At 41.9% G+C, this 15,537-nt stretch overlaps 1 protein-coding gene across 1 annotated transcript in view; it reads left to right on the top strand.

The window, feature by feature from the left end:
• Positions 1-15,537, top strand: part of plcb1l (phospholipase C beta 1-like) — a 67,060-nt gene that overhangs the window by 29,315 nt on the left and 22,208 nt on the right. Inside the window, exons 4-9 of the mRNA XM_086019165.1 lie at positions 8,118-8,258; positions 8,933-9,012; positions 10,295-10,348; positions 11,400-11,475; positions 13,034-13,134; positions 14,463-14,629. Of these exons, the coding sequence (XP_085875291.1) occupies positions 8,118-8,258; positions 8,933-9,012; positions 10,295-10,348; positions 11,400-11,475; positions 13,034-13,134; positions 14,463-14,629 (619 nt within the window). The remainder of the gene's footprint in view (positions 1-8,117; positions 8,259-8,932; positions 9,013-10,294; positions 10,349-11,399; positions 11,476-13,033; positions 13,135-14,462; positions 14,630-15,537) is intronic.

The following is a 15,537-nucleotide window of genomic DNA, read 5'->3' as shown; positions in this document are numbered from 1 at the left end:
TCACACAGAAGGCCAGACAATTTTTATTTCTTTGAGTTTGACAATTGTAGACTGTGTTGGTCTTTCCTACATTTGGTAGACCGAGATTGCCTTTCCCACGATTCTCAACCATGTTGTTTTTTTCCCTACAGCCGTAGACTGTTCATTCCTATAGTGTCGACTGTTGGTCTTCCTTACATGCGTGGACCATGTTTGCCTTTGCTGAAGTTGTAGACTGTGTTTGTCCTTCTCCGTTCTCTTTCTAATACATTAGCTCGCGACCACGATGGCGCAGATGCACATACCGTAAAGTACACCCACATGACCAGCATGTTTGGTGCAAAAATAGATCTGAAAGAGTCAGACAGAAGGAACAGGCATGGACATTTTCAGCAAATTGTTTGGATTGTACCGAACCCTCGGCAGCCACCAAGTGATCCGTTGGGTATTCACTCTACTTGACTGCTGCATGGAACTGAAAGGGCCACACAGGTTGACAGTGTGCTCAACTGGAGCTTTGTTGTCCTGTGTTTGTTTCCCAAGAGCCACATAATCATACATCCGAATGGTCTAAAAGTACAGCGCAACATGTTGTGTCCAAATCAACAACAAAATATACTACAATGACTGGCAAAGAATCCTTTTTTTTTTTTTTTAGCTCCAAGTCCTGCCCCGGGAGAGCCAGGCCGGCGCGCCTCAGGGGAGAGTCCACAAAGGGGTCTCTAAGTAAATAATTGACAGTGCAGCCCGCAAGCTGTTGACTGTGACCCACTGGTGGTGCAGCATGGACGAAGCATATGCCCACTCACTCCTTGAACTGTTTCCACTGCTGCCAAAACAGCCTTCTGTGTCCCAGTATTCCATTTTATGCATTCAGGACACGAAGCAGATCCCTGCCTTTGTGACATTTTTTTCATAATTTTTTTTTTTTAATAATGGGGCACATTCCTCAGCAGTAGGGGCTGTGTAGCATCACTAAAGACCAACATGTTACATTATGTAATATAGTGAAGCTGGAAGGATGCGGATGTGCTTTAAAGTGGAGACTTCCTGTATGTAAGGCCAAAAGTATGGAGACAAACAGTCTGTATACATTAGTACCATTTACTCCAGAATTTTATGAGGAACAAATCGATTCCGTCAAATTGAGTTTAATTTGCAATATGTTTTCATTGGAACACAATGAATGCTTCACATGTGGACATTTTGTACCATTTCCGACAAACGTTTGTGGCCGGCATGTTGATTTCGTTTGCGTCGACTGCTGCTACCAGCATTCTGCCAGCGTTGTGCCGCCTTGAGTTAATGAGTGCGCTGCAAGACTGCGGGGTAATTACTCTAGTTATGTACCTGCCACTTTCTAGTGGCCGCTAGCTGCTTTAAGTGCCCACCATCACCCGCTTGACAGGCAGGTTGGGCACAATGGCCTTCATCTAGTTTGAAAATTGATGCGGATGAGTCAGAGTGAGTGGGTGAGCGTGTAGGGAACGGAATACCAAGAACACGCCAACAAGGAGGAAGTGCGTTTAAGTGTAGTGTGTAATGTCTTAATCAGCACTTTTTTTCCATTTCTTATAACGCGAAATGTTTTTGTCCCGTTTGTACAAATGTTTCAGTAGATTAATTGAATGTGGAGAATTCATTACATTTCCCACAACTTTTAGATCCCTAAACCCAAACCTTGACCCTTTGGAATTGCCCTTTTCTGTTAACACTAGCCGTAATCCCGACACTAAACCCTGAACACTAACCGCTAAGCCTCATGGGAGATGTCACAACATTATTATAAGAACATAATAGGCGATGCCTAAAACCTCCTTTTCTTTTTAGTAAAAGGCTTTTCTAGTTTGACATCGATGACTTCTTTTACAACTCTTTCAAACCAGCAGTTCTCCTAATTGGAATTGGCCTTGATTCAACCTTGGCTGATTACAATGAGTTGGATAACTGAGAATCTGCATACAGTTTACATATCTCTTACTTAGTCAGGTCATTTTCCAAGCAGGAACAGGTGATTTTAAAACATAATATCTAGTGCAACCAATACATGTGGTTGATATAACTTTGTAGCGTATAGCTATAGTTATTATGCCGCAGACTTAACGCGGAGAAACAACCAACCAACTAACTCCACGTAACCTTCTTGTTAGCGGTTGCACAAAGAACACAATCATAATTGATCCCAATCCCCACCGAGCATCTGCTGCTTGATGAAATTCTGCAGCCTTTGGATTTGGCAGTGTCATGCGTCATTACGCAACCGCTTCGCTCAAGCTTGGAAGATGAAGTCTCGCCTATTTGGTTTTGTGTGATTCCGTAATGAGGTGTGTGTGCATGTGCATGTGTTGAGACTGATGGAGTTGACGTGCAGGAAGTGTGCGCGGCAGGTAGAGCGCTTCCACCTCATCAAACACGGCCCTCTTGCCCCCTTTCCGCCTCTCTTAGTTTGCCTGCCGGCTATGCATACTCAGCGGGAATGATGTTTTGTTTTTTTTATTTCTCTGTCGCTTACTCCGAAACTTTATTTGCAAAATAACTATGTTCCTCATTTGCCCTGTTAATGTAATTTTAGGAGGGATTTACAGTGTATGGTTCAAGGGACACAATTCCTTTTTTTTTTTCTTGAAGTGTCACGTTGCGAGATGTGTCATGATAGTGTAAACAGGAAGTAAACCGAATGTCAGCAGCGGGTTACAAAACAGATATGAAGGGAGAGTCAGAGAAGGTAAAAAAAACTGAAAAAAAAAAAAGTGGACGTCCTCGGAAGTTTTCATAGATCAAACACCTGTTGTGAATTTGCCTTTCAACTCCCTGTTAGAAATCAGCAAGTTGTCCTAAAAGAGCCAAAAACTTCAACTTGTGGACTTTCAAAATGTTGGAGAAGGTCAAGTTAAGTTCATCTGTAAAGGTTAACACACGTTTTGGGGTTCATCCCAAAACTCAAAATCCCTAACTTTTTGTAAGTGGTGTATGTTCAACGTTTTTCTCTCGAAGGTACTGTATGTAGGCAAACAAACCTCCCCTAAACAGAGGCGGAACATATCTTGCGTCTTTGTTCTTGTGCTGAATTCAACTGTGGTGGAAAGAGCCTTGTAATGGGCCTTATCGGGCTGTATTATTGCAGTTCCTTACCTAACTGCAAATTAAAAAAAAAAAAAATCCCATCTGTGACTAAAATGTTCCAATTTCCTCCCTGTTTCCGCAACTTTATTCCCTTCAAAGTCTCGCCACCGTCACGCGCGCCCGGGTCAAAAAACCTGAGGACACATTGACTGGAGAATGCAAAGCGCTCGTTCCGCGTGCCGCACCGCCAAGATAGTAAAAATCTTTTTTTTTTAAACCGCCTCGACAATTTTTCATCCGAAGCATCTTATTGAAAAGAATGACAAGGAGAGTAAGTGAAGAGCTCCTCTGCGACAGATTGGCGACGTCTGAAGAAGATGATTTACTTATCGGGATCACTGTGATTGGCAGGCAAACACCCACAGGCAATCAAGTCGGTTTCCTGGGTGACGTGCACCTGGCGAGAGGTGTCACTTTGGTTGCGCTCCCGTTTTATCTTCTCTGCCAGCTCCTGGTGTAATATACAGTGTGGATTAAAGAAGTCTAATCAACTAATTGATCAATCAAGGGTTGTCCTCAACAGCCGAGTTCTTAAATCTTCATCTTTTGAAAGACATTTTGGACAGCTTGATGCTTCCAATTTTCTCTTTCCTTCCCTTTTCTGTAAAAGCTAACCTCTAAACCTACACCTAGAACTAAACTATAATCCCAAAGCCTGACCCTACCCTGAACCGTAAAACCTAAACCCTCACCCTTAACCTTACTTATAACCCTAACCCCTAACCTGAACTTCACCGCCAAACCCTAACCTAAATTCCTAAACTAATATCTTAAGAGTGAACCTTAATCTTAACCATGCACCCAAATTGGTGGAATGTGTCCCAATACTTTTGCCCACACCGTGTTACACTCAAGACCCAATCTATCTCATGCGTGAAGTCACCGCCCTGAAGGCATCCCAGCGCCTTGGCGGCTGTCCGGCGTTGCCGTGTGAAGAATGACTGTAATAAATTGGCGCGAGGCTGTGATTAGATTATTCATGACCAAAAGATGAGGAATACATTGCTTGTATAACTGCTCTTTTGAAAAATACATTTTTCACATTTTCACGCTGCTCAGCTCTGGAGTGCGTCACTAGATGAATCTGTCCCAGGGCCAACATTTGGCCGATTCCCCGAGACATGAAAACGGGCGGCTGTCAGCATACGTTAGCGCGGAAGGTGCTTGCATTTGAGGAATGACATAAATGACGTACCCACAGGCCCGTCATTACTGGAACATCCATCCATCCGTTTTGTTGCAGACCAACACGCCATGACATCACACGGAACAAAACTTTCCACATAGTATGTCTTGGCTTAAATGAATGATTTTTTTTTTTTCTTGTTTGGGGTGGTATGAGAAGTCTTCTTCGCTACCGACTAAAGTCTCAGTTGAAATGATGTCACAAGGCGTAAGGGAGAAGCAACGGTGGCCATAATTTGTATTTCAATGGGTAAATTGATCCAGAAATAATTTGATGGAAATCCAGACGTGGTTAACATGATCATTCAGGGACTAGCTAATTAAGTTAGGAAATAACAATAAACGGAATACCTTAACCTTGATCATGTAGCCAAAAGGTATGTATACTATAGCATCATTTGTCTTGGATTGTGACCCGTTTTCTGCCTGATTAGGGATTTGGCCGTTCAACTCCATTTTCTCCATGGATTAATCAAGAAAATCGGCAATCGCTGTCTTTAAAAAATACGGCGAGAGTCAAGATCGAGATCACTATCCATCAATGTCAACCGTGCGTATCTCGCCGGCCGTGACCTATGAACTGTCCCTGCGGGTGGCGGTCGCAGCGAGTCATGAGAGCGATCCAACATGCATCCTTCGGGATGCGGGGGTGTTGCTGTGCACTCGTTTGTAAGACCCGCATTAAAAGAATTCCTTTCCATCCTTTTTCCAGAGATTTGTACGTGTTGTGTACGAGCTCACTAGAGACAGTCGTCCTGTCCACGTTATGAAAGGTTTCCACGCCATTAAATAGGCTGTTTGATCAGTGGAGAAGCTTTAAAGCTCAACTACGCGCCCACAGCAGGCGAGGGAGGAAAAAAAAAAAAAAAAAAAAGCTTTGGTGCTCCCACAGCGATGGTGCGAATCGGAAGGTTTTTAAGTTGAGTTGTCTTGGCAGGGCTGGATTAGCCTTAGCTCTGCCTGAGTACTTTGCAACACAAACGTTTGCGGCGTGTGAAGCTGTAAGATTCGGTATCGTTTCAAAGGAAGTACTTCCTGGTTTTTCATTTGATTGTTTTATGTCGGCCTACAATTGGTTTGAAATAATTACCGTAATAATTACGACTTTATATCAGACTTTCGTAGTAGATTAATGTTAGACTAAGACGCATTCAGTCTTGCGTACGAATTCGGAATTCCGAAAATGAGGACCCCGTATATATAATGAGTAGCTCTCAATTTCCTTACTCAGCTTCATATTTGCTACTTCACTTCCAGACAGCTCTGTGGTTTTCACATTGTTTACATTTCCAAAAACATTTATCCCTGTTAAATGTTCGAATAAAGTGGCGTTTTCGGTTCACGACGGTTGCGGGGTTTTGCGATGATGAACAGCACATAAGAAAATATTTTTGCACGGCCAGTATCACGATACGGCTCGATATTAATCATTAAGGTTGATTCTCAATCACTTCTCTGAATCCAAATGAATGTTCATGAGTGCATGCGTGCGAGAAACTAAATAATCGTCATTACACTCATATCAAATACCAACTTTGATATAGTTTTGTTGTTAACATTACATTGTTTTCCCCGCTCAAAGCTGACAGATGTAGACACGCTCATTGGGAGGAATGAGAATCATCAGCTTTCATGACCCAAGGAAAAGTGTGCCTTGGACAGACGGAATGTGGATGCTGATCCCTGCTCACTTTTCATTTGGTCATCCTTATACAAGATTCAGTTGTATAACAAACACTTAGATGCATAAACGTATTGGGACAAGTGGCTATTGAAATGATTGGAATTATTCCATCTCCCTTTTGGTTACTCCCGAAGGTAGTTTGATGGGCTTGTTCCGCCCAAAATGTTTTGGCATACAATTGTCGACAAAAGGGCACAGCACGGTGAGTGGTCAGTACGTCTGCTCACACAATGTCTCGCGAGGATGCACAACGGATGAATCTACCAATTGATTAATCGATGGATTCTTCCGTCCGGTGTATCGCCGTGCACAAAGGCCTCCTTTTATTTCAGCTTAATGACCCGTCCCGTCCTGTCGCCTCACCCTGTCCACCATCTTGGCTCCCGCCACCACAGTAACTCACAATACCCCGGCGCAAATTACATTTCACTCCCACGGCTTTCAGCCGCTCTTCGTCTGTGACTTTCCTCATGTTCTTTGGTCACTCCCTGCTATGAGCTAACCTGTCACAAGGGACTGCTAATGGCTTCTTCTTAGCGGCGATGCATTTTAGCAAATTGAAAGTGGACTCCCCCACGCCCCCCCCCCCTTTTTTTTTTTTTTATGGCTTGGTTGATGGTCGGAGAGACTGATGGATCCCTGACCGTAATCACCCGTCTACTTTATTGTCGGTTCGATGGCCGAAAGGGAAAAGTGTGGTGGAGGGGTTCTGGAAATGGCGCCAAAAAGGGGGCGATGTTCCATTTTGAACGTCCTGGCTTGATGGAAGAGTGAGGCAGCACACAAAGCTCTTTGTTTTATTTCTTCAGTTATCGCAGCTCGTTTGCCTGCCCCGCTAAGCTTTCACAAGACCTTTTGTTGTTGTTAATTATGCGACTGTTTTGTATGCCGGTCCACCGAGAGAGAGGGAGTCTTATTCCTCCTCTTTTCCGCCTCAGAGGTATTTTGTATTTCTCTAATAGGCTGTGTTCCACGTAGATGAGCTGTTTAAATGTATATTTGTTTTACTGCCTCCTCCTCCTCAGACAATTACATTCCCCGATGCGCATCCCCGAGTCAATCCTGGCGAGCTGGAACGCCGCCAAGATGCTTTGTTTTTCGGTGCTTTTCACACCACATTGAACCTCGCTGAAATTGCTCAGTTTTTAAGATCAAGTGAAGCTCAGTTAAATGTATCGATTGTTCTTGGGGATTTTGTTGTACGAGCAACTAAGTAATGGATCTTTACGGACCTCTTCATTTAGAGGGGATAAACATACAAATGTTTCTGTTGTCAAAGGATGATGTGTTCCATGGTCTAAACCAGGGGTAATTGCGGCCTATAATATTTGTTGCATTCATTTAGCTGTTTCTTCACATTATAATTGATTCATTAACATGGAATTAATTGAATTATTCGCTAATTAATTTATCGTATGTAATAAAATAAAAAGTAATATTGGGAACCACCATAGAAGGGCTAGTGAATAACATCTCTGGGGGGTGTTGTTTGAATGCAAAGGTGCAACAACACTCAAAAGCATATATTCTTTGTCCTCAGGTAAAGCAGCTAATATTCCTGCAGATTACTGAGTCACTTGCAGTAGTTAAGTGAAGCTCTACTCCGTTCGTGTCTGTAAGACAGTATGATACTGCCGCCCGTGGCAAAGTCGCAAACACTACAAGGAACTGCAATGAAGTAATCACGTTGAACACACTGATTAATTCTTGAAATTCTATTGAATTATGTTATTACTATCTCAGCTTCACAATTGCTTATTTTTCACCCGTAGATGGAATTTCAAACAAATCCTTTTCTATTGTTTGAATTAGTTGATAATGGGCGACAATACATACCTGTCAGTCACATATGCTAATGCTTTTGCTTACATGAAAAATGCATAGTACAACGTATCGTATACGTAAATCATAATTTTTTTTTAATGATAGCACTCCCAACGTCCATTCAAAGTAACAATTAATCAGATGCAACTGGGTGTGGAGTCCCTCAGGGAAGTGTTTTAGGTCCAATTGTTTATACTATACGTACAGTACTTTTGGCCACATGGTGCAGATGCATATTTATGCCGCTCAACACCTTTTTGTCTTTTTTTTTTTTGTCTTTTCTGGGGTTTTGAGCCAGCTGTGTCTTCTGTGTGTGTTGAAGGAGGCAAAACTGCGCGAGCTGCTGGACGTCAGCACGCTGGCGGGCAAAATGGAGAACAGGATGCTGACGGTGGTGAGCGGCACCGACATGGTCAACATCACGTACCTGAACTTCATGGCCTTCCAGGAGGAGACGGCCAAGGTGGACATCAACACTCATGCACAAATGTGGACGAAACAATGCCCCAATTCATTGCTCCCAGGTTCCCCTTATGGTTCTGAATTTTCATTGACTTTTATTGTCTTCCTTCAAATATTTTTTATTGTATTTATTTACAATACAATACAATAATTGGAAGCAGCGTTTGGCATATTTAACTTTTTGTTTGTTTTGATCTATTTAATATAGTTATTTATTATTGTTTTTTAAATGTTATTGTTATGTTTTTTCCATGTAGGTATTTCATTTTATTTTGACATTATTATTATCAGTAGTGGTAGTGGTAGTGATAGGGTTGGTGTTGGTGGTAGTAGAAATATATTTTAAATATGTCCTGGCTGGAAATCAATAAACTAGTACGCAAACTAGGGCATAGTCAGAATCTTAAAGGAAAATGTTACCACCGACGCTAATGCTAAACAACTGTGTTGTCCTGGCTGGTCCACTTACAGTACTGTAATCCAAGGCAGGTCGCCATGGCAACAACTACAGCCATTCTCCAGTGTACTATTTTAATGTTATGCCATTTGAATTGTTTTATATTGTGGCTTTAATCCACCATGTATGACAATTCTGGTAGACCTGCTTTTACATAACTAGTGTATGCTGTCTGTTAGTTATTTTGGAGGCTTGTGTGTGTGTTTTATTTCCCATAGGAATGGGCGGAGGAGCTTTTCAGTCTGGCTTCCAACCTGCTGGTGCAAAATATGTCCAGAGAGGCCTGCCTGGAAAAAGCGTAGGCCATCTCCGCGCACACATACCTATACACACACGCATACTGCCGCCATAAATCGGCAAACTCAGACGACTTGTGTTTTGTGGCATAATCGCGTAGAGTGACCTGGCCAATGACTTTTAAAGCACGTCTTGGTCAGCAGACAGCTTCGCGACACCTCCAAGCGCTGTTCGATCCCTTTCGGTTGGAGTGACCTGAAATATGAATCCGCCAACAACACTCGGCTATTTGTTGTTTATCTGTGATAAGCTCTCAACCCCCAGTGCCTCTCTCCCCCCCCCCCCGACAGCAGGCAAATTGACTTATGAGACAATAAAAGTTGCCATCGACCGCGCGCGAGCTGCACAGACTTCTGTCGGCTTGTGTCCTCCAGTGCAGTGCTCATGTGTAAAAGCAGCACATGCTAACAATTAGCATGTTTTGCTATGGGATGCAACACACGTAAACTGGATTTAATTAGCGGTTAGTGCTTTTTTTCCCCTCTGCTTTTACAGATCTGCAGGCAAAAGTATTCATGTATTTAAAATACAATGAATAAAATAATATTAATAAAACATTAATTAGGAAGTAAAATATGTAGAATAAATGATCAAATATATAATGAAGGTTACTACTGTTTTTTCATCCCTTGTTTTATGTAGCCCGAGGAAAAACTGAAGAATATTGTAGTGGGAACAACCACAGCCATGGCCATAGCCCTGCACAGTAGCCGTATTTCTTAAAACTGTCCAAAATATAAAGATCAGTAACTTTAAAGTTATATGTAGGATAAATAAAGCAACAAGAAGAAAAAAGTTGTTGTTGCTAGGCTATTTCTGATAATACTGTGCAACCAATTACCTTTAAAAAAAAACATTTTGAAAAGGTCAGCCACATCCATTGGACTGTTCAAATTGCAAAATTACAGCAACTCCATTTGGACTAAAAATTGGGAAATTATATTTGAGTCAACATTTTAAATTACAATTATACTGCACTTTTATGGACTAGAAGCATTATACAGCAAGTTGTATTGGTGCATCATCATTTCTCACTGCTCTGTATCAAATATAAAATCCGAAAAAGGGGCTAAAACAGTGCCATTAATGCAGTGTGAGTGCCATAAGAAGTGGACTCTGTAATGGATATTAATTATTAGTCAGCATCCACTTAAAGGCCCAGCTCCTTTTGCGTCTATTTATAGCACCGTCTTGTCATGTAACTGCCGGTGTTTATATATGTCAGTCATAAGACACAATGTGTTGACCATAAGTATGATTGTTATGCTTTTTGATGTGTGCAGATACACGCGACTGAAGCTGCAATTGAACCCTGAAGGTCGAATCCCCGTCAAGAAGTAAGACGTCTGTTCTTCCTCATTCTCCTTCGTCCTCCTCCCATGCAGGGTTTATGCTGGTGTTTACAGGGAATATATGGCCGGCATTAAAAGTGTGCAGGGAGCCAAGGTTTATACACTTCTTAGTGGAATGAGCCAAGTAATTCAATCCTTTAATTAAAAGTTCGTTTATTAACGCTACATTGCAGCCTAAAGGTGGGAAGGAAAGGGGAGTCTGTCTCGGCTGCTTCGTGTCATACAAAGAGACAAGAAGTTGACAAGGATTGTTAAATAAAATAAAAAATGGACTTATTTCAGGGGTTAAAATGATGTCATGACATTGCCAGAATACCAAAACAATTATGTGGCCTCAAATGAAATGCATGTAACGCTAAATGTTGATTGTTTAGTTTTAAATATATCATGTTGTGGTTTTACAGATAAAAATTTGATGTTGTATGTTCATCAGGTGCATTCATATTCCAGAAATGTCATGACCGCATTTGATTTGTTGAGAAAGAAAGCATTTCATCTTAAAATGTTGCTGATGCTAATAATTTTATTGGTCCGAAAAATGCTAATACTGTATTTTAAAAATTACATTTGGACATACTTGCTTTTTATTCATATGTGGTTTCATCTTCTGGCAATGTCATGACTGTCACGGTTTGTGTGGTTGAAGAGCCGAATGCAGATAAGCAGGTAGGTAAGACCAGGGAGCAAATGGAATCCAAAAAGTATTAATTCAAAAGAACAAAAAGTCAAATTAGGTATGTGGATGTATCCAAAATACGAAATCAAAAAGTCACAAAAACAACATTCCGAGTAGCAAACAAACACATGGACAAGACTTGACGACCAACAACAATCACCCGTCAAAGAGCAAACCAGGAAATTGAATACAAGCAAACTGATGAGAAAGCAAGGAACGCTTGGACCTCAACTGAAAGTGGCAATAATCAGTGATGTTAGATGAATAAAACTTCATTTTTGAGACACGTTTTTCATCGGATACTTCCTAGGTGCTCTCAAATTCCAGGCTGACGTTTGTGCGTTTGTGTCGTCCCCGCAGCATCTTTAGGGTATTCTCGTCGGACCGCAAGCGAGTGGAGACGGCGTTGGAAAACTGCAACCTTTCCTCTGGCAGAGTGAGACACCAAAACATTCCTCCTCCCCCCCCCCCCCCCCCCCCTTCATTGTTGTCCTCATCTCTCCTCCTTGATTTTCATGCGTCCGTCAGTGCCGTTGTCTGAGTCATCCTCACTTGTCATGACACAAACGCACCCGAGGGAGCCACATTGATGCAGCTGCTTTATTTTTAAACCCTCCTCTCATGTCACTGCAGCCCCTTAAATGTACACCAGCCCTCCAAGCTAGTCGCGTCACCGCCCCATTAAAAAGCATGGATTTCCACATTATGGATTTGTATTCGATCAGTGTTTTCATGAGTCATGACCATCACTTTTTTTTTTGTTGTTGTTGATTTTAATGTCATTGATTTTTAAAAGTGTCATAATTGTAGGATTCAGGCAAAGAACTATACACTTTTTTTTCCCCTTGTTTTTTTAATGTATTTTTTGTTTTAAAAAAAATAAAATAAAAAAATGTGGAAATAGATTTTGATCTGGAAATAACATGAAGCACCTGAGAAAAAAAAAAAAAAAAAAAACATGGAGCGCCCAATGAGTTTTCTTCGACGTGCGAAAGTTTTTGTTCTTAATCTGATAAAAAATACACAAAATATGGCAATACGAGATTTACATTAGAGAGGACGACGTTAAAAGCACCCCACCCCCATCAACTAAAAGTGTCTCTGGGATCCGAAAGAGCAGCGAGTGTGCGAGTTGGATGTTTGCAAAGTGGCGACAACTGCTTACACGGCGGCGCAGACGCGTCGTAAAAAGAAGCCTAATGAATGGTCTCTTAATACAAACATCATGAACACGGAGGAATACAAACTCACTCTCTCTCCCACACACACACACACACCCACACACACACACACAGGCACACACGTGTGTATATATAGCTATGTAGAGCGAGCAGTAGCTAATTAGCACAAGGAGCAGCGGGAACAAATGTGTTGCCTTGTGAAAGTCTGCCGGGATTTGCTGCTGTTCCTGCGGGCTCGTAATTACAGCTAAATGGTACGCCTGTTAATCCCTAAAATGCACACATACGCGCACAAAATAACTCATTCACCTGCGTGTCAGTGTGATGATAACCGTAGAATAGGAAAGGGATTGTACCGCCCGTTGGGACACATCTTTAAAACAGTTAATCAATTAAAAAGTATTGGGACCCACTTCTAGATCAATTGATGGACAAAAGTATTGGGGCACGCCTCTTGATTACCGTATTTTCCAGACTATAAGCCACACCTTTATAGAAACCCCACCCACTCCATTTGAAGAAAAAAAAAAGAAAAAAGCATATATTATATAAGCTTCACCTATGTTGAAAAATTTGATATTTACTGCATTTACAGAATTTTGAACTGTAAATGTACATTTACCCGAACAGATTATTTCCTAACAATGCCTTTTAACAAGGCAGCAAACGACTAGCTTGAAATGTGCATTGAAGCTTGCCAACTCATTTATTATCCTTCCTTTTACCGCCTGAGCAGTTTTACAAGTTTTATTTTGTTCGATTATGCAACAGTTTGCTCAGTTTAACACTCTTTGTCTTTTTCCAAACTTGCAGAATGACTCCATCCCCCAAGAAGACTTCACGCCGGAGGTGTACAACCTGTTCCTCAGCAACATCTGCGCCCGGCCCGAGCTGGACCACATCTTCTCTGACGTGTACGATGTTCAATTTTTTTTTTTTTTTAATCCGGCAGTTTGCACGGTAGCCATCGCCTTGGTAACCTTGAAAAAAAAAAAAAAAAAAAAGAAAGGGAATCAAGGCATTGGCAGATAGTGTGGGATAAAGGGCAAGTCTATTTGGAGACCCAAAAGGCGGGTGATTCATTGTCCCGTTTCTCTTTTCATGACGATTGCTGGAGGGATCGCACACACGCACACACAGAGGCTTTCAGGCCACGTACTTTACTGGAGATGGGATCATTTAAAGTGAAATTTAGCAACCTGTTCGTTTTGAAGAACCTTTCATTTCTTTTCTGCCCTGATAATTATGGGACGGTCGTTCTATGGGACATGGCGAGTACCCGATTGCGTTTGAATGATGCCAAACGCAAGGCTGCGGTTGTTCCAAAGTGAGAGAGAACTCCACTGATTTTCAATGGCATCCGACTGAGGGCAGTCAAGGTTTCCGAACAGTTTTACTGCTCTGCCAGGCACGCGCGGTCAGGGGTGCAGAATGAATGAATAAATGCATCTTGAATTAATATTGATTTTCTTTTTGAATCGAATCCATGATTTCATCGTTAAAATGAATGGATTAGCATATTTCCTTTTCAAATACGTACATGGGAGGGACGGGAAGTGTTTCTGTCTCTCCTCGCGTCTCCGATCACTTAAAACCGCGGATTAAAAAAGACCCAGGTGAGGCCGACACTAGTATTAGGAAAACACAGACAATCTGAATCCAAACGTTTCATTAAACCTGATTATAATGTTTTGTTCAATTTCAAGTAATTCATATTATCATAGACTTGATTCACGTGCTTATAATCATCAAAATGCTAAATCGATTATGATTTTTTTTTTTTTTCGACTGCCATCTCATGCAATGGACTGTTTCAGTCTTCATGTGCGTGAAGACTTCAAAAATCAGGTCAGAAAATACCGATTTACCAGTTTTTGTTATCAATCTGCCTAATTTAATGTCAAATATGTCTCTCTACTCGGCTCTTAAATTTGTGACTCTGACTCTGTCGGTGCCTCACCAGCCATGGACCTCACGCCATGAATCGGAATGTGTTCTGTGATCTACCTGTCAGAATTTTCAACCCATTTTTGGAGGGCGGATTCATTTTGGGACCGTCTTGAATTTGAAGTGCAGGAAGAAAACGGCACTTGATATAGCAGTCATACTATGAAATATTCAGCCCTGTAGATTTTAAATGACAGTCAAGCTTATATCATGTTAGTAGTTATTGTATTATTGCGAGTACACATGAAGTTAACGTCTTCTTTTTTGTCTTCCCCTTTTCGTCCTTGTGCTTCAGGGGTGCAAAGAGTCGTCCGTACCTTAGCGTGGAGCAGATGACGGAGTTCATCAACAGCAAGCAGCGCGACCCGCGACTCAACGAGATCCTCTACCCGCCCCTCAAACCCGAGCAGGTCCAACAGCTGCTGGACAAATACGAACCGAACGCCGCACTCGCGCAGAATGGTTAGTGTGGATCCACCTTGGAGAATGTATGGCTCGCGTGCTTGGCATTAGGGCAAACTCTCTCGGTCAATGGATGATCAAAAGGGATAGGGTTATCTCTCTCTCCAAAATCTTTCAGAGAATCTTCCTAGAAGAGTGAAAGCAAGCTGTTATGACTGCCGATGAGGGAGCAACTCCACCTTTTCATAGCTTTTGACTGCCTGTAGATAAACACAGCGTCTGACTCCTGTCCTCATCCTCAGGAGTGATTTTTTTTTTTTTTTTTTTTAGAGGACAGGCAGCAGGCTGCCAAGAAGGGGAATGTTTGGAGCAATGTTTACAAGAGTAGGACCACCAGACGTTGGACCCCTGCCTGTTAAAAAGAGTGCGAGGGAGCTAACGCTGGTCTACGATGAAGAGCACGCGAGCCCGGCCTGCTTTTCGCAGTTTAAAAATTGAACATGAGAAGTGACGAGTGAGCGAATAATTCATGAATGAGCGGCTAGATGGACGAGCTGCAGTGAATCATGAAGTGCTCTCAAGTCATCCCAGGTGTCAGCCAGCGCGCAAGCAACCACACGCTGCCGCCTTCAAGGTCAGGGCTTCACAAAATCTGCGGAAATCTATTCATCAATGGAGTGCTGCGATGCACTTAGACTTCTTCTCTCTCATGCCGTCAGTATTCACACATTTTCCCTCGGAGTATTTATTGACTATTTTTAGGAGGCTTTCCGTTAAGGAGAATGACCTTTTCATAGTCACATTACTGAATAATATTAATCATTCATTTCAGGTTTTAACCGCTAAAAAAATGAATGTTTAATCCTACAAAACCACTATTCGGCCTAATTTTCACAATCCCCGGAACAATGATACAGTTGATGGATGGATGGATGGATAGATTGAATGGCTACATAGATGGAAGGACA

This window comes from Filicampus tigris, chromosome 20 (assembly GCF_054856515.1).
Source record: "Filicampus tigris isolate MCC_2025a chromosome 20, RoL_Ftig_1.0, whole genome shotgun sequence".
Taxonomy (NCBI): domain Eukaryota; kingdom Metazoa; phylum Chordata; class Actinopteri; order Syngnathiformes; family Syngnathidae; genus Filicampus; species Filicampus tigris.
Note: the sequence above shows the minus strand (reverse complement) of the source record. Positions and strands in the feature narration are given on the sequence as shown.